Source organism: Neodiprion virginianus, chromosome 2, assembly GCF_021901495.1.
Source record: "Neodiprion virginianus isolate iyNeoVirg1 chromosome 2, iyNeoVirg1.1, whole genome shotgun sequence".
Lineage (NCBI taxonomy): Eukaryota > Metazoa > Arthropoda > Insecta > Hymenoptera > Diprionidae > Neodiprion > Neodiprion virginianus.
In genome coordinates this window covers 8,318,942-8,341,554 of record NC_060878.1, presented here as the reverse complement: position 1 = coordinate 8,341,554, position 22,613 = coordinate 8,318,942, and the positions used below count along the sequence as shown (strand labels likewise).

Sequence of the window (22,613 nt, the reverse complement as noted above, 5' to 3'; positions counted from 1 at the left end):
ATGAGAAATCCTTGTGGGACGTAAAAAGTCGTTACCATTGATAGAAAATTGAGGAAAAGGGTAAAAACCACGTTTAAAAAATCTCCAACAATGTCATTTACATCAATGATGGCGAAGACGGTTGAAACGATATTCTTACTGTGTATAATTAAAATGAATCCGAGCAAATTCGAATAACACAATATCAATAATTTAAGGAACGTTTAAGAAATGATTAATCCCAATTGGTCACACCTCAATAGAATCGCATAACTGTCACACTGAATGAAATTGACCCCAGCTTCAAAAAAGTGATATTCTGCTTCAACAATGAGTTCTAAAATTTAAAAAAAATATATCCAGGTATTGTTTAAGGGTGGCAGTAAAAGCTTTCTCAGTTTTGCTAGCCAAAATTGATTGCAAAGTTACGATAAAACGGAAAAAAAATATTTTACAAATTTTTTTTTTTCTTTTTGTTACAGATATGATTTTGACCATAAAACTGTAAAAATCTATTCCTGAACTCTACGAGGAGTTTGAAAAATGTTTGGGATGAAATTCACCCAGATTAACCAATTAGTGTTTAAACTCTGACCTAAACAATAACATTGCCGGGGATTTTTCAAACAGTTGTTCCTCTGTTCCTAATATTTCATTCGTTCTTGAATATGGAACAACAAGTTGCTCAAACCTGGATTACTCACAGAAACAAGGGAGTAAAGGAGCATTACAGCTGATATCGCCGAGAGTATCGAATAGGGTGGAGAATATCCTAGACTCAGGGTAACTACGGTACGATTAGGAGGCACAGAGCCGTGGACTGTTTTCCCATTTTCCATGAGGCTGTATTCCGATCGCCCGTAACGCGCTCCGTTGTAACTCAACACCAAAATGGAAGTGGCGAGCAAAACTGCTTGAAGATTCCAGCAAAGTTCGTCGTGGTTTTTTGCGAATCGGAAGTGGGGGGCTTTTGAGCATGACTTAAAGACGTCGCCCGAATAGTTTGCTCTGGATTTCGAGCCGGGCGATTTCTCCTGCAGAATATTTCGACGTGTGGTTTTTACGAAACGTTAAATTCAAAACTCCGAATATAATTCGAGAATTTTTCCTGATTCTGAGATGAATTTTTATTAAAATTAATTCTACAAACGACTTACTGGAATCGGAGCGCAACCTTCAAGCGTCTGTTTAACGTTTTCATAATGCTTTTCAGGTCTGTAACTTGCATTGAGGCTCTTTTTCATGTCAAAAATAAACTAATTGTGTTTATCGTGTATAAAATGATATACTTGAGAGAAAAAGCAAGTGAAATATAAAATTGACGTTGAAAAGGTTAAAAGAAAAAAAAAAAAAACTTGTTACATTTTGTACTTGGCGTACTTTTCTCTTACAGATCTGACGTTACGGTGAAACAAATTGTGACGAGGAGGATAACTCGGAGGGCCATGAACGAAAACCTTCTTTTCCATTGTTCGCTTATTTTCCCCCAGCCTGTTATTTCCGTAACTAATTTTACGAAGTATTTGTCACGATCCATGCAGTCGAAAAAATTATCAAGTGTATCATCGCGTAAATTCCTAGCCTGCAAATTAATGTCCATTGAAAGAGACAGCGGTATAATAAGAGACATTACAGAGAGAGAGAGAGGGTAGGAAATAGACTCCCGTTGAGGAAAAAAAGAAGAATAAAAAAAGAAATGGGCAGAGGATCGAGGAAATGCAGTCTCTGTGGAATAAGCTCGTTATTTGATAAGAATAAGAAATCAGTGAGTAGTGATAAAAGCTGCTGGAGTAGGTATTATCGGCTGTCAATAATAACCTGTCAAAACATACGCGAGAGCGAGAAAAGCAGAGAGGAAAAAACCGCTTCAAAATATCCCCGAATACGAATTAGATAATTACTCGGCTATGTGATGTTTGTTTAATAAACGCAACGAGAGACGGCGGAAAGAAAGGAAATAATGGGAATCCGTAATCGGCGAAAATGCAACGCAGCTGTCTCAGGATTTGTATAAAATATAACATTGCCAATCACGTGTTTTGGATAGAAATTTTTTTACTTCGCACACTTGACCCCCACCTAAAAAAATTTGCGAATCCGTTTCAAGAGTCGCTGAATTTATGTACTAATGGCGCGTATATTTTTTTTGCCTTCCGTTGTAAATAACTATTATTCCAGCGCCTGGCAAAAATCGCCTGCAACGTTTGCGACAACTATTTCCTTGGTACTTCGGCCTACGTCATACTTTTGGGCCTGATTGGAACGGTGAGTTTTAAAATTGCCAACGCCACTGTAATTAACTCCGTTAAAATTAAAGAGAGAAGAAACAATTCTGATTTACATTCAGGTGATAACAGGTTTCGACATTATTCGCATTATGAACTCAAAACCTCCACTTAGATGCGCTAATCGACAAAGAGGCGGAGGCGACGTCGGTGAGCCAATCAGTTTCTAATAAATCTTGCAACGGTCTGCAATCTCATGGTGAAAATATATTTTCTATTAAAATTAATCTAGTTGCCAAAAATTTTAAATTCAAACTTCCAAACTTTCAGACCAATTTTTATCGTACTTTTTCAGACGCATAATATGTTAGTTGAAAAGAAACTAAGTCAAATCCGATTTCAGATTTCAAATTTTACAATCTTTTCAGCTTATTTTATCATTTCGGTACGTATAACTTCTCTACGAAACAGAATTACCAAATTTTGTTGTGAAAGCCTGATTACTGATAAACCTTGGCTTAAATTAGAGTTTTCTAATGTCTTCTTGATATGTAATTGAAAATTCCCAATGCCCACATTGTTTGAGTAAACTTAATGAAATAACTGTCATCAGGTCATCATTCCTTAGTCGCAATCGATTAAAAAAGGTGATTTTCTTGATTAAATTCAAATTTAATACAATCCGCAGTTCCAACCGACGTCGAAAGAGACTTGAAGCTGATGACTTCGATCCTCGGAATAGAACACTACACTCTAATAATGCTTGGAGCGATAACGGTGGGTGGATTTTGATATCGCAACGACTTTTTCGTGAAACTCGCCACTCGACGCCGGCAGATAGGCAACCGATGTGCCATTTCGATCACGTTGCGCTACAAAACGTAGCTCCGGTTGCCTATCTGCTGGCGTTGAGTGGCGAGTTTCACCGAAAACGTCCGGTATAAGGGTGAAATAAAAAATGATAAAAGTTCATTCTTCCGTTGCAGGAATATCCGATGCTTCACACGCCGTGGCTCCTGATGCAATTGTGCGTTATTCTGGTCGAGGTAATCGTTTTTTTCGTACGACTATTCCTCGATGGATTGCACGTAAAACGGGATGAAATTTTACTCGCTTTTCTCGCTGTACACAACTGGCTTCAAGTATTTTGCCTATTTCACAGACAAGCTCGTCACCCGACCTTTTGATTTTAAGTATGTATATTCGTAAAAAAAAAAAAAAAAAAAAAAAAACACCCGAGTGAACTGCCCAAAAACAGATCGAATTTATGCTGTTAATGTGTTAACGGATACTACAATGAGGCGTCTGTTATTTTATCACATTCATAAATATATCCAAGTCGCTGTTAAACTGTATGAAACTGTAAACCGTCCGTCAATTGTCCAATAATAAATTCTAACAACTTTCTGATTCTGTCAAAATCTGCCCCTAGCGAATATCTACTCAATTAGGGAACGATTGTGAAAATGAATCGTTCGGAACGACGGTTTCATTTGTCAATTTCTGTCGCAGGTCGCATTTTCTTTTCTTCTTATAAAGACATAAATTACTTTCCGAATCAACAGATCATAATTTTTTTCGCCAATTTGGGTCAAAATCCAATTTCCCGTTCTGTTCGGCGGATTTTGTCCTTGAATAAAAGCGATAACCATGCCTCAGTAAACAAAAGCAAATACACAAAAGATTCGAAAGGTTTTCAAATTCCGTTTAAACGCGTGTGAAATCAACGTCTTACTCAGCTTACTTCATACCATTGATTTTCTTAATCCGAAACCTTGATCAGATCTTCTCGAAACGGTGAAAACAAACATTCTAGAATGATCCAATATCAAGGGATCCGTCTTAACGCTCCTGATTATTTTTTCAGTAAATAAGACAAGGTAATTCAACTTACCGCTTCAACGATGCGAGGGATGATTATTTCTTCCGAATGTCAGAGCGTTGCCGCTTTTTTCGGGCTCCGACTTATCGGTGAGCGGTGATCATCCTCTTGTTCACAAACACAATATTTTCCACTGAAGATACACAAACTCCGCACATAAAAGACAGACAGAAATCACTAGAAACATGCCACATTTCGACTAATCCGTCGTTACCGATCGAGTCTCTCACACTTTTTTCATCTGGCGTTACCTGCCGCGATATTTTAGTACTACCGCCGTGAAGTCCGTCAGTTTAACCTGACCTAACATAACCTTGACGCACGTTGGACGAATCACGACAAAGGGGAAATTCCTTTGATATTTAATTCATGACAGCGATTCAGAGACATAAGTAGATGGGTCTCTTGTTCGAAATGTATACAGCAGCCATGAACGCTTTCCGATCGCCAACTGCGATGTAATCATTGCGTATGAATCGATCATCCGTCTGACTAGCTGCTTATTCGTTTGATTATTTGGATTACTGGAGAAAGTCTCGGTAGTTTTCGCTAACGTTGTCTATTCTTCGTCGTCAGTCACGTTGCTGATTTGTCGATCGAGTGACGCGGCGAAGAGGGGAGCGAGTGAACTGTGCCGAATGTGCCGATACGACAAAAGACGATCTCCCGTAGACCACGGACCAAATAATACGAGAGCAGTGACAGTGGAAGCACCAAGGCAATGAGCGAATTCAGCGCCACCTTCGGGGAGTTAAGTCAACTCTTCTAAGCCAATGACATTTTAGAATACAGAAGAAGCCACCAATGGGTTCTTCGGCCTGCATTACGGCTGCATAAGCTTAATCCACCCGACATAGCGCATCAAAGCGACGTAGATTAATTCTAAAGAAATCTTTATTCCAATTTTAAACAAATAAAAAGCTGATTTAAATGTTTTTTCGCAAGTCATGTTCAAATATCAAAATGTAAAATTCGACGTGCGCGCGAAATTACGGCTGCATAAATAATCAAGATGGCGAGAGAATTGTCGCGCATGCGCATTCAATGCATTTCGCAATCGTCCGTCGTGACCGACTCGTTGTCCCGTTCTAGAAGACGTCTGCCGGCAGAAGAGTCTCGCTAACGGTTGTTTTCCGACTTCTTAACGTATATCGTACCGCGATCCAAGACCGTTTTCTTTGCATTTGTGTCCCGACTAGCCTGTCGACGTTGCATCCCGTCCGCAGCCATATAAAGCCGTGTATCAAATCGGTATATCGGTGAAAAAAGGGCCGCAAAAGACGCCGGATAACCGTATCTTTTTTTTTGGAGGGAACACGGGACTGCAGGGCGCATATTTTTCGGAAAATATCCCTTACGGTAAGAGTTTGAAAGAGATTTTTATTTCGTATTATTATTTTATCGCAGATAAACGCACGAGGGTCGATTAGCTGCAATCCCTCGTGCTGGAGCGTAAAGGCATTTTACAATAAAAATGATGTATTATGGTAGATCGATTAATCTATTAATCAATTAATTAACGAGAGTGAAAAACATTCCACTGAAAGATCGTAACCGCCGTTGAAAAACGTCTACTTTCGCTGTCGGTCGAGACAGAGAGACAAATACGCATGTTTTCACGACACGGATTAATTAACCGTTACAACAAGATTGAATTTATTTTTAGTAATTTTTCTTTCTTTTTTTTTAGTATACAATTTTTCCCATCTTACACATTAGTGGACGAATTGTTTCTTGCTTTATCTGGTAACGGTCACTCGATATTTCATGGACGTGTGGACATTATAATTATGATGACGAATTTTTGTTTACTCGATTTGCAAAGCTAGTATATCTATATATTTTTTCACTTCGTGGCCAATCGAGGGCGAGATACAACGGAATGTTGAACAAGCCTGCCACTACACGTTCTTCTTGTCGTACTTGCGGAGACCGAGCGAAAAACTATTACGGTAATACGTTATCGTGTATTATTTTACTTTACAAACGCCGAACGACGTCTGGCTGTTATGTTTTTCAGCTCTTACACTTGGCCCGCCTCTACAATTTATACGTATGCTCATTCATGCCTTCCACTTCCGGTTTTTGATCGTTAACAACACGTGGTTCATAATTCTATACAATTTAATTACAGTCGATGGATATAATTTTTTCCGACCATTGGCAATGTAAACTGTAAGGATTTGAGCCTCCTTTCAATTTTCGCTTTAAAAGAACAACCGAAAAAGGACGGGATTAATGAACATTATTTTTATCTTCACTAATTTGTTATACCTAGAAGATTGTTTAAAAATCTTTTAAATACGCGGATAGTTATAAGCTTATAAAATGACTAAATACATAGATTTGCGTATAATATGTATACTTTGAATTGACTTAGCATTTCAATGATCCCTTCGTGATTTCTTTTCTTTCTTTTTTTTTTTTTCGCGCGAATATTTGAACTACATGCGATGATTATGTTACGCGATTTCGTTATTAATGCTTCAATTACAATGTATGGCTGTGCATGCGTATATAAAATTATGCGTCGATTCTATCTATATCGTTTCCTAATTTCTTGACTTTCTATAAATATAAACATTCGAGGTGGTTCGATCTGTACCATAATCTGAATATTTCCTCTGACACTCAATAATACATACGCAAATCGTTAATACTGCACACAACAATCGATAAGAGGAGAAGTAAAGTTATAAAAGAACGTTTGTATCTTACTGTTAGGAACAAAACTTCGCCCTTACAGGTATAAAACTTTTCTCCTTCACTTCAAAATTTAGTGCCGAATTTTCCTTCATACGTTTTTCTTCCGTCTATTTTCTGTTTTTGTCACCGCCAGAAACGGGAGTGTGCTCGGTAAGTGAGCAGCGTGTTTTGTTCATGCCCTGCTTACCTCGATACCTGAGGGTACCTTCGGAAGAGGTCAATAGTTCTCTTCATTTATCTCACACACCGGCATATAACTGGTACACGGTTTATGTGATGTACACTTGATATAAGCTTACAGAAATACAGAAATTAACGAAACAATCCGGCATTGTATAATTTGTACAAGCTCGAAATATAATTCATTACGAAGTTTAATCACGAGATCGCCTGTTACGAAAACACATTTCAGGGAAATAAATGGAAAAGTTTAATTGACCAAGAGTTTAAATGTATACGTGAGAGGAAAGTTTAAGTCCCGTTTCGTCAGTATAATGAGAACTAAGTTTTCTCCTCCTTCTCTCATCCCTCTTTCATTGTTGCGAAAGTTTGTTCCCCCGTTGTATTATCATTATTGTTATACCATCTTATTTTATGTATCACACAGACCTAACTTCTGCTACCTTTGACAATCCGTGCGCAGGTTTATTACCATATTTTTGCCTTCTTTTTGTTAACCCGCCCTTCAACCGTATATTTATATTTACACGTGTAATTCTTGTGTGTGTTTGATAATTTCCGTCACCGAAATTCGAGAATGTTTCCTTCAATCGGTTCTTTTTCAATCAAAAATCAAAGGTGAAAAGAAAATGCTATAGCATGTACTAAGCACGAATATGTATGTTATCGTTAGCCGAGCATGAACGATGATTGCATATTGTCTTATATCAAAGAACTTGCGATTTAATGTTATTGTTAGTTTATATTCGACCTTTGAGGTATCAAAACCAGTCATTTTATCCCACACATGATCCATTCCTCTGTAAATTCAATTCCATGCACCCCGTTGTCCCGTCGATATCGCATGCCTGTATGTTTATTTGTAAAATGTGCGTATGTAATCTGTGTAATACGTGTCATCATAGCTTTAAAACATCGTAAAAATATAACTATTTGTATAGTTTGGCAATTAAGAATCTGCGTCACTGGTGTATGTATTTATATAGAGTAGTGCTGTGCGATTAATCGATTGATCGTTTATCCGATTAATCGACGGATTCGATTAATCATTTCTTCAATTAATCGATTAATCGAATTTAGCTGATAATGATTCTGCAGGTCTATCGGTATACTTATGACTCGCAACTTATTCACCATTCTCGAACTATACTTGTCTCTGACCGAAATACAAAATCGAACATGGTATGTGAGTTGCTAGTCATGTACTTATTGACCTGCAGAGTTATTAGGAGGCAACTTCGATTAATCGGAAAAACGATTAATCGATCAATCGTACAGCATTAATATAGAGAAAGATTGTTACAATGTTCAAGTTGGCGGGTCGGTAAGAATCATCATCAATCGATCATCATCGTCATCACAGCATTTCAATTGACTGACCGACCTTCGGTCTTCTTATCGGACAACTGATCCTCCTGCAATATCCTCTCGCGCATCCAGCAGCTACACCTGCATCTATACCGTTGCTCGATCTGTTTCAAACCTCAAAGGCCTCCCACTGCTACGCGATCAGAGCCGCTATCGGACTGAAACGCATTATTTTACTCAGCAGTATCCAGGCCACCGAGGCCAGGGCGCAAAGCGTCACTCCGCCCCAGCCGAAGTCGAGACTCCAGGAAGTCGTGAACCTTCGCGCCTTTAGCACATCCTTCGGCACCGGCCCTCCGACCACTCCATCCTCCGGCCCATCGAGGACTCGAGCTCCGCGGTCCTGGGCCCTCTTGAAGTGAATTATCGTTAACGTGAACAGCGCGAATGTCGCTGAAACAGTAATTGTTGACTTGTGGGTAACATTTTTTAACATGGTTTAAGGATGCATCAAACGTAGGGACAGTTCAAACGCAGTCAAAGAGCTGTGAAGATGGAAATATGATGTAACGAAGGTTTCAAAGTGTAACTTGAATTAATTCAGTTGAAACAATGAAATTCCCTTGACATCGAAAAAAATATCAAAAAATCATAAATTTCAGCTACAATAGCACAGTTATTGACGATTTTAAAGAGATCCGATTATCGAATTATTTCTACAATGAAACAAATCACATCGTTTGATCGATTTCGATGCGTTAGAGGTCAATTTGTTTGTAAATAAATTCTCAACAAATCTACAAAATTTCAGACAATCCTAAAATTGCGAATTAAGAATTTTACCAAAATTGCACTGTCGTAATATCGTCACGAACTGTAACCGCATTATATTTTGTGTTCTCAGTCTTCTACTTTTTTCTGATAATTTTCATATACAAATTGTAGGAGTCAAAAAATATAATCACGTTCATATGATTCGTCATTTTAAATTTCATAATTCTAATCTATAAATGATGAATTTTGGTAACCCGATTTCTATAATAATAGATTAGTTTATGGTCGATTTTTTCATCCGCCATATCAGACACACACAATTTTGAATTTAAACGTTTTCGTCTCAATAATCACAAGTTCGAAATGATTTCTGCCGAAACACCGTGAAGACGACATTGTGTAATAAAAAATAGGCCCAATAATTATTTCCTCTTACAAGAAATACCAACCGTTAATCATGACGTGAACAAATTTTGACAACCATGCATCCATCTTCCAGAATCAATCATTGGGTTTTTGTTTGATTTTTACGAGAGGCAAATATTATCACTCTGTCCTTCTCACAAATGAAATAAAACTCGCTATCCGACAAACACTCAATCACCGTCGCGTAGTCGAAATCGATTTCCAATTTCGTCCGCATATCCGTTCTTCTGGTTTTATTTACCTTTATTTCAATCACGTACCGCGACCAGTGTGTGTCCTTGACCGCGATTCGCACGCTTTTCATTTCGGCAATGAACTTGACGACGGCATCGACAGCCGTTCTCCTTGTTGCGTAACGTTCATGGCCGTCGATGACTTTCGTTAGTGTGTGACGTTACCAACCGCAGCAGCGCGGCTGCTTTCGAAGGATCCGATCGCCGGCCGTCGGCTCAGGAACACTTTCAATTTCGTTGAAAGGCAACTTTTACTCTCGGCGAATCCCTTCCGCGACGATTTCACTTCGCTTTCTGTTCAACGTCGGACGTTTTCACCCACCGTCAATATCCCGAATTGACCTCCAAACCCGACCCAATCTTGCCGCCGGACTATCTCGCGCTTTCGTATTACGTGAAATTCTGCAGGTAGAGTGAAAATCGAGGACTCGCCGTCTTACGACATTGTTATATCTCATTCGCTGTTAACAATCTGGGCCACGAGTCCCGGATTGAAATAAAAAAAGAAACTAACCATGTCTGTTTTACCGACAATTGTCCCGAAATTACATAATTAGTTTTAGTGTAGCCTCTCGGTCCTAGTTGAGCTATCCACATATATTATTTTTTATACAATTTCACTCCGTGATTCTTGTATCTCTCGTTGTAGCATATCCCAGATTTAGAAGAATGAAAAAAGAAAAGCCTGTCTATATCTCTTTTACCGACACTTGTCGTCCCGAAACTACATAATTAGTTTTAGAATAGCCTCTCATTTGCTTTTCGTTTTCTTCTTCGCGTATGGTATATAAAATGCGACAAGTAGAATCAAATACATCTCATTACAAAAAAAAAAAAAAAAATTTAGTGTATAATCTCAACCCAGTTGATGAAAAAGCGTACCTGTAATTCCAGTAATCTTTCCTTTTTTATGCTGGTCCTCTTCCGAGGGGAAATGTATCGTTTTTAAAAGATCACTGATCGATCACGCTTAGAAAATCTTACCTGCCAAAAGATACATGACCCCAGCGACAAGGACCGCCGATATTTGGTGTCTGCAAAGTCCGAAGAAACCAACCGGCGCAGCACAGCTCAGAATTATCAGGCAAACCAGCGAGCAGGATATACTCAAATTTTGCATTCCTGTAAGAAAATGGCGTAAAGTATTGACAGAATAAGAAATCCAAAAGTAAAAACGTTTCTTGATTTATCACGGTACTTTTCATCATCTTTAATTTGCGATTGCATATAATTTTTCACTTCGCATCGACTGAAAAGAAGAAATTGTGGAGGAAACAGAATCCGTAGTAGCATAAATTCTTCTTATCTACAAATTTTGTCGATTCAGTGCTTTTGGTAATTGACGTGTTAATTGTTGTTTTGCGTTTTTATATTTACGTCGCTTTTTTTTTCTCTCTCTTGTTTCCGGGTCAGAGAATTGATTTAATCAACGTTTTTTCATTACGAGAAATCGCCGCTGCTGCTGCTCTGCCAAGTTTGAGACGCGACGCGGTGCTGATTAAAGGATGAAAATAAATTCGTGACTCGAATCATCATCAAGATTTAATTAAAATCGCTGGTATTATTCTCGGCGACGCCGTTTCGTTTTAATTTCTCCTCTCTTTTCTTCTCTGCGTGTAATATATAAAAACATATATACTTATATATATATAATGATATGACAATATAATATATATATATATCTACACACATAATTTATGACCAGACGTGTCTGGTTAAATTCTTTCGCAGTACAATCAAAATTACAATCCTTGAACATTTTGATGATGCGATTTAACCGCTACGTGAAATTGGCACTGCATACTTGGAAACGATAAATTTTTTTTTCAGTATTCTAAAATTGCGATTTGTAATGTATCAATGTGTAAGTAATATCAAACTTGCAGCTGTGTTCGCGCTCTTATATTATAAGCTTTCAATGTTATATCGTATGAATTACACCGAGTTTTTGCACGTTACACAAATACTATCCCCTCTCTCTTTCTCTCTGCACGATTTTGCAAATTTTTTACCGCGCGATTATGCATTCCGACCACGTCTTCTACATATTGTCGTGATTTTACCATTCGTACGATATTCAATTCGCTCTGCAGCTGCTTCTCTGCACCCTCGCTTTATGCTAAATTTCATTATGCAAATTTTGCGGTCACCGATACTTCTGGGGATAGATAAAGGGGGAAACTTCAATTAAAATTTACATTCAATTTAATCAAACTGAACAAATCCCCCAGAGACCTCTTTCTCTCTCTCTCTCTCTCTCTTTCTTTCACCTACCCGTTGTAGATGTAGGTAGATATTTGGGCCGGGGATTTTCCGTACGAGACTGAATGAATGATTGAATGATCGAATATATTATTCGGTTCGCTGCTGTCGATGCTTCTCTATTATTCACACTGGGATTAAGTAAAGGGATTAGCGTGAAATTTAATCCGACTAATCGAATACATATCATATCCTTACAAGAATAAATTGGATCGGCGATATTGAAACGTTCAGAGACGGAATGTGATTCGACCAAATTATGGCGAAATACTCGCGTTAATGCAACAAAAGGTTTATTACAATATTGTTGCAGGAATATTTTATCATATTAGAAAATTTATCGTCCGGTAAGCGTATACACAGGATATTTCCATAAGGTAAAATAATGTGAATTATATGAAAGATAAAAAAAAAAAATTATCGTGCTAAAATCAATGGAAAGAGAATGAGTTTTTTAGAATTTTTTTTTATCGTTCTACCTATTAATATTTATTATCGAGATCGGCATTATTTATTACGAAAGAGACTGAAAAAACATATTTTATACTTACGATTTTGCCAAGTGGCTCGAATCTCTTCGTGAGCTTCGTCGGGGGTCAGATAATTGATGCATTTCTCCTGAGGGAATCCAACTCGTCCAAGAAGTCGAATTTCTTCCTCTGCAAATCGTTCAAATCCACGATCATCATTACATCTTAATATCTATTAAATGAAAAATGGAAACTCGTGTTCGGAAACCACTAAATATTAATATCAAGAATTCAAAATAATAACAGGCGTCTTATTTCCTCTTCCGCCGAAATAAGACGCCTAAATAAGATAATTATATATATGTATACGTGGGTGTGTAAAATTACGTCACAGGTCGAATGAATCTGCTATAATTCACAAAATTCTCTCCCTCCGAAACTTAGCGAGCAAGGCGAGGAAACGCTGCTGCTAAAGCCGCATGAGCCGATTACGGTGTTAAGTACGATTCATGAATTTCCCGTCACGTATATTCACATGCTTTTAGGTCAATCGCACACGATATCGCGGTGCGGTAATATTACATGTGTACAATGTATGTACGCACATACACACACGTGTATAACATGTATGTATATATACACGCAAGAGTCTAATTCAATATCTCTGTTAACGATCCACCGTTGAGCAGCAGCAACAAATGTTCGCACCGGAACCATTTCTCTCCTACTCTAACAAATTTTATCCATCCTCCTATTCGATTCGATGTATTTTAACGCTGTTGGAATCTCGGCGTGGTGAAAAATAGGGTAAGCACTCAGTACATTTGAAAAAAATAAAAAAAAAAATAAAAATGAGGGAATAAATCTCGAAAAGTTTAATTAAACAATTATCACAATTTTCGAATTTGTTTATTGACCCATTTTTTTAAATCCACCTATAACGCTATCGCTTCGAATATATGTGATGTAAAACTTTTTTCACACGATGTAAAAGACACTTGACAGTTTATCACCTATTTCTCTCTCTCTCTCTCTCTTTTTTTTTTCTGGACTCCTGCGAGTTACGAAACTTTCGCCAAGATTTCGTGTCGGGAGCTTCGCAGCGTGAAAATTTGAGACCCGAAAGAAAAAATAAGAAGAGACCAACGCGGTAAGGTTTCGACATTTTGAAAGCGTGATAATTTACGATTTCACGAAAAATAATCGTGTAGTTTCGTAGTTTTTTTAAGCGTTGATACCGCGTGATGGAAAAGTTGGCAGCGGTGTTTCTGCGTGCAGAAATCGAAGAGAAAAAGAAACGCTGAATCGGCGCAGGCAGATAAATCACGGTTTAGATTTCGAATTATTTATGGTGTTAGTTTAACACAAAATCTGAATTTTTTTTTTTTTCCCCCGGATTGCTTTACTCCCGAGAATTGAATCTGCAGTTCCAATATTTCAATCCGTGTAATAAATAATCTGTAATACATTGTGATAGAATCGTAAATGAAATGATGTGGCCCATATAGGCGTGCGGATATTGAACTTCGTTCCCTCTATATTTATATCTACGTATATTTATACGATGTATAAAGAGCGATATGCGAAAAAGCTCTCAGAAAAATCGACCGTGTCGAGCTCCCCCTTTTATACTATAATTATGATATTACTTAGTCGCGGTGTGTGATTCCGGGTTTACAGCAAAAGAAAAAAAAAAAAAAAATGCTGTATATAATTTATTATAATTGTTCGACGAAGTTTTCTTCTTCTAATAAAAAGATTGTCGAGAATTTAATTGAGATCTCTTTAATTCTGTACGGTGCGTAGTTGGTTTTTTTTTCCCCCTTACTATACAGATTCTAAAAATTCACGAAATTTTTGCAAATTTAAAAAAAAAAAAAAAAACAACACGCATCGTAAGAGAGGATTGAATAATTTTTGATTATAATTTGTACAAACTTTTAAGTTAACGGGGCGGTGCTAAAAATAAATATCAATACTACTACTACTACTACGAGATATTAATAATCTTGAAACATCGTCAAAATTCTTGTACAAAATTCACAATTTACCATGAGTTCTTGGTAATGAATATAATAAGGTAAAAAAATATATATCTAGATTAAATAATCGCGATAAATAGAATGACACTAAAGACGTAATAAGGGCTGGAATTAGAGACGACTGATGGCGGGAAATTGTGTATCTAATTCATCGACTAACCTGTCAACAAAAAAGGAAAGTTTGCGCCGAGTTCAGAGGTGACATTTATGCATCTATTTCTGTACATTTCGTTTGTACGAACGAGAAATCGATTATCACAATAATTCCTCACGCTTATAAACGCGGTTGGCCAATATAAATATATACACGTGTTTTGGTGATTAACTCGACAACGTTCATCAAGTCCAAGGAAATGAGTAAAAGATCCGATATACGAAATTATTATTAATTAATGTAATTATGCAGCTGTTTGTACAGTTAATTGTACGCGATTTGTTGAATAATAAGGTAATTGAAGAGGGTGAAAAAGGGAGGAAAAAAAAAAAAAACAGGGTGGAAGATCTATAAAAATTTAAACGATGAGCAAGTATACATAATAATGATAATAATTAGCCGGAAGATAAAGTCGCGGAAAAAAAAATTAACTCCGCCTCGTTTTTCCCTCTCAGCAACTACAATTATCCCCTTTTTTTTACTCATCCTGCATCCAGATGTTACCAATTTTCACGTGGCTATGTAATTAAATACCTCGCTCCTCGGCCCGGAAACAAAGGGGATGGAAAAAGAATGTAAAGTGAAAAAAAAAAGAAAAAGAAAAACCCGAAAGCAACGTACAACAATAACAATACCCCGTTTATTTTCCCTTGGGTACAATACCAAAACTACCGTGTGTTTGGCCTCAATCCACCACTCTATGTACACCCTATATACGGAGGTATTTTAATAATACTGCACGACCTTTAACGATGAGAGGGAATAACGTATTCGCGATAAAAAACGAATTATGATGAAAATCCACCAATCGCAATAATCAACCAATTCATGTCAAACTTGAACAAACATTTACCCTTACAGAAAAAATTAATAATAATAACTATGTTACAGCGATCGTCTTTAGATGTATAAAAGCGTTTTATCTTTTTTCATTCATCGCATAAAACATGTTAAAGTTTGTTGAAAGATAGATAGATTTTTTTTCCTTTGCCGTATGTCAAAAGAGAAGAACAATAAACATTTAATGATCATACTTATTTTGAATAATTATAAGCTTTAATCGCATGTATATTACAAATCTGATTTCAGATTTGTAATCGCCAACCCCAAAAACCCCCGCACAGAGTTTTTTCTTCGGATTTGACCGACTTTGAAATTTTTATCCGCCATATTGGATCCACCATCTTGAATTTTTAAAACTCGATATCTGATTCGTAATCAGCGAGCCTAATAACTTACAATTTATCTAAAACACGTGTATAATGTGTATAGAGTGGTAACATTCACCGAAATTAATTATTGCTTCAATTTTCACAATTTTTTTCAATCACTTTCTTTCTAACACGAATGATTTACATTATATCGGAATAATTACTCTCAAGTATTGAAAACCTGTTAATATACTACAAGAAATAGGAAAAAACCGCAAAAAAAATACGTTTAAAATTTCTCTGAATATAAAAAAAAAATAAATAAATAAATAAATAAATGGATATAAAATGAGTGACAAGAATACTTATCACTGTGACTCAAAGGGTGGAAGAATAGCAACAGGCTTTCACGTGGATATTGTACGATTTATATATTATAATACCCGTTTAATAAATATAGTCGTCAAAAAGTGATTCGACAATGTTGCATGCGGAGCCAACGATTTAAACGGTGCTAACAAATTTATCGCGATAATTAGCGAACAAGATGTCCGATTTATATCCAACTGTGCTTTTTCCGATAGCCACTAAGCATTTTCCATGCAATGGGCAGGTTATGCCAACCGTCTATCCGTCTTATCCGTTTCAACACGGTGGAGATTGTCGGTGCTTGGCGTGCCGAGCAGCCATAAGGTTTAGGGCTTTATAAAAGTCGTTTTAGCTCCCGCTCTTTCCCCGCTTTAATCCTCCTCCTCGGATATTATACGTACATACGCTACTCGATTGTCGGTGTGTGCATTACCCATGCATATATGTGTTATTACGTACACGTCTGTGTATCACACATATCCGTGGGAGTTTTCTTTGTCAAATGTGGGACCGCCTTTTTCTCCGCGATAACACATTTTTTTTTCATTTGGTACGTATACTTGTCGTTCGATTTTTCATTTTTTACCAACGAAGATTTTTCGCTTAGTTTTCGTGTTATAGGATATATTTCTGTTACACCTTGCACAGTTTTAGTTTTCATTTCACGACCGTTAATCATATTCAACGATTAAAATTCTGTTGTAAATAAATTATTCGCTGAGTGGTAAAGTTTTAGAAAATCGTATTTATGCCAAGTATCATGTAATTATGAAATTATGCTAATATTGTAAAACGATGAAACACCAAACGATAAATTTATATATAGTTAAAGAAAATTGCATCGAGCGAATTTTTAGTAGAGGAACAAATTATCGGGGATGTAGATTATCATTGAATCCATTTCTCGAACCGTCAAATGTTTGAAGAATAATTTACTTTATCGATATTGTAAAAGAAAACTGTATTTTTGGTCAACGGATGAAACTATGATGACGTCATTATTCTGACAAACAAATTACGAACGTATGCATACATTATACATAAATAGGTACGTATACAATCTGTTGCCCTATAATTATTATATACATACACAGTAGGCAAACCATATTTAACATTGCATTTGAAAGCTAGTGAAATTCCAGTAATATTCGGTACATTTTATCGGGGTAAAACACGTATAATGTAAGTTAACCGTCGAGGGTGAAAACCAGGGGAAAAGTTTGTACGCAGTGAACGAACGAACGAAGAGGCATTATCACGAAGCAGCAGGGTTATAAATCATTAATGCAAACATCAGACTTTAGCACATTGTCTACCATACACAAATACACACATCGCTTTAAACTCGTAATGGAAACGCGACGATTCAGCTGCAGGGTTTTTCATCTTTTTCTTACGAGTCAAGATTAGATTACCAATCTCACACGATTTATTTGATTTTCGTTTATTTTGTCGACGCTTCGTTTATCGTTTTGAATAAGAAAAAAAAAAAGAGTATCAAGGAAATCGTGTCCGAATATTTGTAAGAATTTCCATATAATTTTATACTTGTCAACGGTCTTTTATTTTCTCCTCATTCAGTTTGTAAATCTGTTGTGTATATACGTAATAATTATATTATACCTCGATTTCACATTTATCCTGTTTACATTGAGAAAATAAAGAAAACTTTTTATCGGGTATAAATCTGCTGAATAATTTGCACGATCTGAATTGAGAAAATTTTATTTCACTGCGTCAAAACTTCTTTCAACCCAATAAATTCTACTTCCGAGCAATCAAATTTTCTGATTATGGATTCGCATGTCGCAATACATACTTTTTTTTTGGCCTTAATATTCCTCTCATCCTTTTTTTAATTGTTATTACGATTATTATTGTTATTTCTATGGTTATATATCGTCTGGCCGAGGAGGACGAATATCAAGATGCACATAAGCTTAATATCGCGATATGACGTGCAGGTAATAATAAGATGCATGTAGGTCGTGACGGTATAAATACTGCATGAATTTTCTAAGGCCAAACCCTTCAATCCTTTCAGTCCAGAGTAATTTAGATCTTAATCGAGACGTTGGGATCGATAAATCGGTCAGTGTCAAGGTTTGTATTACAATCCCCATGTCTAAGCTACCGACCTCGTGTTGCATGCTCACCCGGATCGTTCAAAATAGACAGCCAATAACGAAACGATTATTTCCGATATCACTCGGACGAAAAACACGAAAACAAACAAACTTATCACGCGATTGCGATTCCCTTGATCGCGATCCCTAATTGCGTGTCTTTTATTACAGGCATATGTATTATGTACGTTGTAAATTTTGTATGTATATTCGTCGAGCAAAATTCATTACGCAGTAATTACTGTGTATATCAATATTGATGTAGGTAAAGCTGTATCCCTTAGTCCAAAAATTAAACGCAATTTATATTAAACAAATGGCATCTTGCTGTTATACTATCACTTTGAGTCATAGTGGTAAGTAATCCCATCACCTATTTTATACCCATTTTTTGTATATTGAGAGAACTTTTTTAGTATACCGATAGAGTTTTCAATACTCGAGAATAATTATCGCTATATAATGTAAATTATTATTGTCAGAAACAAATTGATTGAAAAAAAAAACGTGAAAAAAATCGAGAAAGTTTACTCCTCTATAAATTATAAGTTTTGTGGTCGTTGAATATGATTCTGAAATCAAATTTTAGGAATTCAAGATGGTGGATCCGATATGGCGGACGAAAAATTCAAATTCGATCGAATCTGGAGAAAAAGCTATGTGCAGGAGTTTTTGGGGTCGCTGATTACAAGTTTGAAATCAGATTTTGAAAATTTAGTATGACAAATCGAATCACCGACCCCGAGAACCCCTGCATAGAGTTTTTTTTTATCGGATTCGATGAAAATTGAAATTTTTATCAGCCATCTTGAATTTTTGAAATTGATTTCAGATCCGTGAACAGCGACCCCAACAACTGTAGAATACTATTATATCTTGTTATAAAAGTTGACTCAGCACAATAATGTGTGATTCAAAGGGTTGATGATAAACACCAGAAAAGTAGAAGATGAGAAAATGGTGAAAAACTTGTGTTCTTCGTGCCTCAAAGCGACTAATAAAAAAAACGAAAGGGTTGATCGGTTCTTTTGGCAACGAAAACTGCAAACGTATTTATTATACCTACGAATAAACCCTGCGCTTGAGGCAGATTTATCAGGGAAATGTGAAATCGTCTGCAGACCAACGGACGGGTTGTATATTTTATACACGGTTTTTCTCACTATCCCGTTTTATCCCGACCCCGCATATTTATTCATCATACATACATCCGCGCGGTTCAACACCCTGGAGATTCGTGATTTTTCACGATATTTTCCGTTACACGGTGCGTATGAAAAATTGCCGGTAAACGAAAGAAAGAAGAAAGAAAAATTTTCTTCGGGCGAAGTTTCGATCGCATGTACACTGGATATTTTCATTTATTCATATTTCTCTCCGTATTCCTTTCTTCTTTCTTTCGTTTACCGGCAAGAGGTTTATACATATATTGTGATTCTCAAGCTTTTCCCCTGCCGCATTTGAATTTCCGACAACTTTCGTCTCTCCTTGCATCGTCGCGTCGACGTTGATTTGAATTGGCAGGCGGTTTATGAGATTCTCGTGTACATATAGTTGTTGTATGTGTGAATATATACCGGGTGTGCCATTGTAACGTACCATCTGATTTATCTCGAAAAATACTGATCTCCGATCAAATATCGAGTCGAATAAAACTTTTACGGTTCTAAGAGGAACTTTAAAATAAAACTTTGTTCTTGGTCCAAAATTTAAAATGGCAGCGTTAAGATGGCAGACATGTTTTTTTTTTTTTTGTAAATGGAAACACCAAACAATTCATCATATTAAAGTTAACAACAACTTTGTATAAATTTTTACCGATAAAGTACGTAATTTTTAATTTGGAACAAAATTTTTGGTGGAAACAAAAAGTTATGTTTCCATTTCGAGAAAAACGTTTCAACCATCTCAACGCCGCAATTTTCCATCTCGGACGAAAAAAAAATTTTTTTTAACCTCACCCTTCGAGCCTTAAAAGTTTTATTCGACTTGATATTCGATCGGAGCAGTATTTTTCGAGATAAATCAGGTGGTACATTAAAAAGGGACACCCGGTATACGTATACAAAACAACATGCATAAAGATGGCGAAATACCACGTCGAGGATTAGAGGATCAGAATTGGTATCCCGATTTTTCCTCTCGTGCATACATCTCTACACAATATAGATATGACGTGACTATTGGACAGAAATAGCGGACAAGTTGGGAACGTAGTTAATGTAGAATCTCTCCGTGGCGAAACAGCGAAACTTAAGCTCAACTTTGCTTTCCGTGAGTTTGTTCAAACCGAGAGGCAGAAATCAGAATCCCACGAGATATAACTCCCCTCGGGTAGTATTAAGTTAAGTATAAAGTGAGTGTACATCACTCTTCACTTTTGCCTCTTTAATTAAGGATGCGCAGGTGTTGTAGGTCGAAATCGTGCCAGGTCAATGAAAATTATACGAATTGTTCTCACATTTATTTTAAACACTTGCGTTAAATTTGAAAGCGATTGTCTGAACTATACCGGAGTTATTTCACTGTTAGCTTTTATCAGTCTGAAGTTGGCAACGTTAACGTAACGTAACGAAACATTCAAAAGTGAAAAAAACAGAAATGCGCAATTTTAAAATGACTTTCAAAGAGTTGGCTTTTCAAAATAAGAGTATGTTTGGTATATCATGGTTTACCAAATTTTATACATTCCTAAATGTACGAAGTAGCGATTTTTCCTAAAAATGCATCGTTACAGTAACGTTACAAACTTCACGCTGATTCATTATTCTTGATTTTACATTGAACCTGACAGTTTCCCATAAAAATCAATGTAAAATCACACAAAATCGTAAGTATGTACCTGAAATAACTCCGTTATTGTTCAAACAATTGCTTCGAAATTTTTTCACAGATGTTGAGAATAATTTGTATAATTTTCAGTGACCTGGCACGAGTACGACCCACACGCCTATACATCCTTGATTGCAAATCCCAAAGATTCTACCATACCCATTTTCCATGCAAGAAATTTGCCCCTTCACCTATGTGTGTGGCCATTAAAAATGAGTAAATGAGAGATGATCCTGTAAAATGCACTTCGAGTTGTAGCGGTAGTAGAAAGCAGAATTCGAAAATAAATTCTAGCTTAACAAGAGACTCGACTCACCCGTCAACGAAACGCAGAGCGTCCAAATTCCGCCGTTCATTGGAACCAGGAAGCCAGGCTGCTTGTGGAGGTGGTGATGTGTGTGACCCGGATGAGGTTCGAACATCGCTACTTGACCGTCCAGATACCACGTGGGGGTTGTGATGTTTGTCAGTCCCTTGATCACGTCCTTATCCCAGCTAACCTCCTCCCAGTGATCGGACATTATCGCACCGCAGAGCATACCGGTTGCTGGAAAGCAATTCGGAAGCTACATTGTCGTTGGAATGAATCAGACCGCGACGAACGAATGCCCAATGACGAATGAATGCGTAATTAAGAACGAATGGCATCAAAGGTATCGGGGAAAGAGAAAATACCGTTTGGAAAATCTCCAGCAATGTTATTCGCTCCAGTTACAGTAGACACGAATGAAAGGACATCCGTACCATCAGATATAAATGAATCTGAGAAAACTCGAATAACGTCAGCTGAAATATCAACAATTTGAGGCAAGGTATTACGATTAAAAAGTTCAAATTGACTAATCATTTTGGGATTCTGTTTTCCTCGCTGATCAGATTTCATTCGTTATTTAATATCAGCGTTACTGTGTTTAATTTTATAACTATTCACGCCTTTTCATCGAAATGTAATGGTCAAGAATTCGTGACGAATAATCGGGGTAAAGATACCCAAAGAACGACCGGGCAGCCGGTCATTTACCCGATGTGTCTATATCGATAGTCTTTCATCGTCAGTCTGGAAAGTTTGAGAGTTTTTGAGATGGTAAAGCAATGAACGAACGTCGTCGTGAATGTCCTTAACTTAATACAAACGTATACATGTCCTCTATTTGTCACATTCGACGGAGTTGGGTTCCCAAGTTTATCGAAGTGAAAATCTAGCATCTTGGTAAAACTTTTGCTCTCGACATCCGCCTCTCTCACAATCAGTCCACGCGATTCGCACCCGACGATGGGTAAAATATGTTTGTTGAGAGGAAAATTGATGATAGCATTATCACCGTGACAAGTTGTTAAACGTATACGATAACGAAAAGATCGCTCTTTGCTATTCGAAACGTAAGAGTGATTGATTGACTAACATGGATGGTGTATACCACTCTACGTCTTGGTATAAAGTTTACGAACAAGTAACTACTCGTAATCCGAGCGAGGAAATAGAGTGAGTGAGTG

General features: G+C 36.9%; 2 protein-coding genes and 2 long non-coding RNA genes across 6 annotated transcripts in view; 2 read left to right on the top strand and 2 right to left on the bottom strand.

The window, feature by feature from the left end:
* Positions 1-4,282, bottom strand: part of LOC124298622 (uncharacterized) — a 69,060-nt gene extending 64,778 nt beyond the window's left edge. For both annotated transcript variants that reach the window (XR_006906849.1, XR_006906850.1), the window contains exon 1: positions 4,099-4,282. This is a non-coding gene — a long non-coding RNA (uncharacterized LOC124298622). The remainder of the gene's footprint in view (positions 1-4,098) is intronic.
* On the top strand, positions 2,158-3,582 carry LOC124298623 (uncharacterized). 2 transcript variants are annotated; one of them, XR_006906852.1, is made up of 3 exons: positions 2,158-2,244; positions 2,893-2,981; positions 3,191-3,582. It is a non-coding gene; the product is annotated as an uncharacterized LOC124298623 (long non-coding RNA). The 2 variants fall into 2 exon arrangements; XR_006906851.1 differs by lacking the exon at positions 2,158-2,244 and adding an exon at positions 2,339-2,414.
* An 871-nt stretch (positions 4,283-5,153) lies between the features above and the next one.
* The window catches only part of LOC124297324 (histone-binding protein N1/N2), a 21,407-nt gene continuing 3,947 nt past the window's right edge, over positions 5,154-22,613 (top strand). The window contains exon 1 of the mRNA XM_046748244.1: positions 5,154-5,445. The gene's annotated coding sequence lies outside the window, so the exon portion shown is untranslated. The remainder of the gene's footprint in view (positions 5,446-22,613) is intronic.
* The window catches only part of LOC124297343 (uncharacterized), a 17,478-nt gene continuing 564 nt past the window's right edge, over positions 5,700-22,613 (bottom strand). Inside the window, exons 2-5 of the mRNA XM_046748265.1 lie at positions 21,436-21,666; positions 12,527-12,634; positions 10,698-10,835; positions 5,700-8,733 (exon numbers count right to left, since the gene is read on the bottom strand). Coding sequence (XP_046604221.1) covers positions 8,474-8,733; positions 10,698-10,835; positions 12,527-12,634; positions 21,436-21,666 — 737 coding nt within the window. The 3' untranslated portion in view covers positions 5,700-8,473. The remainder of the gene's footprint in view (positions 8,734-10,697; positions 10,836-12,526; positions 12,635-21,435; positions 21,667-22,613) is intronic.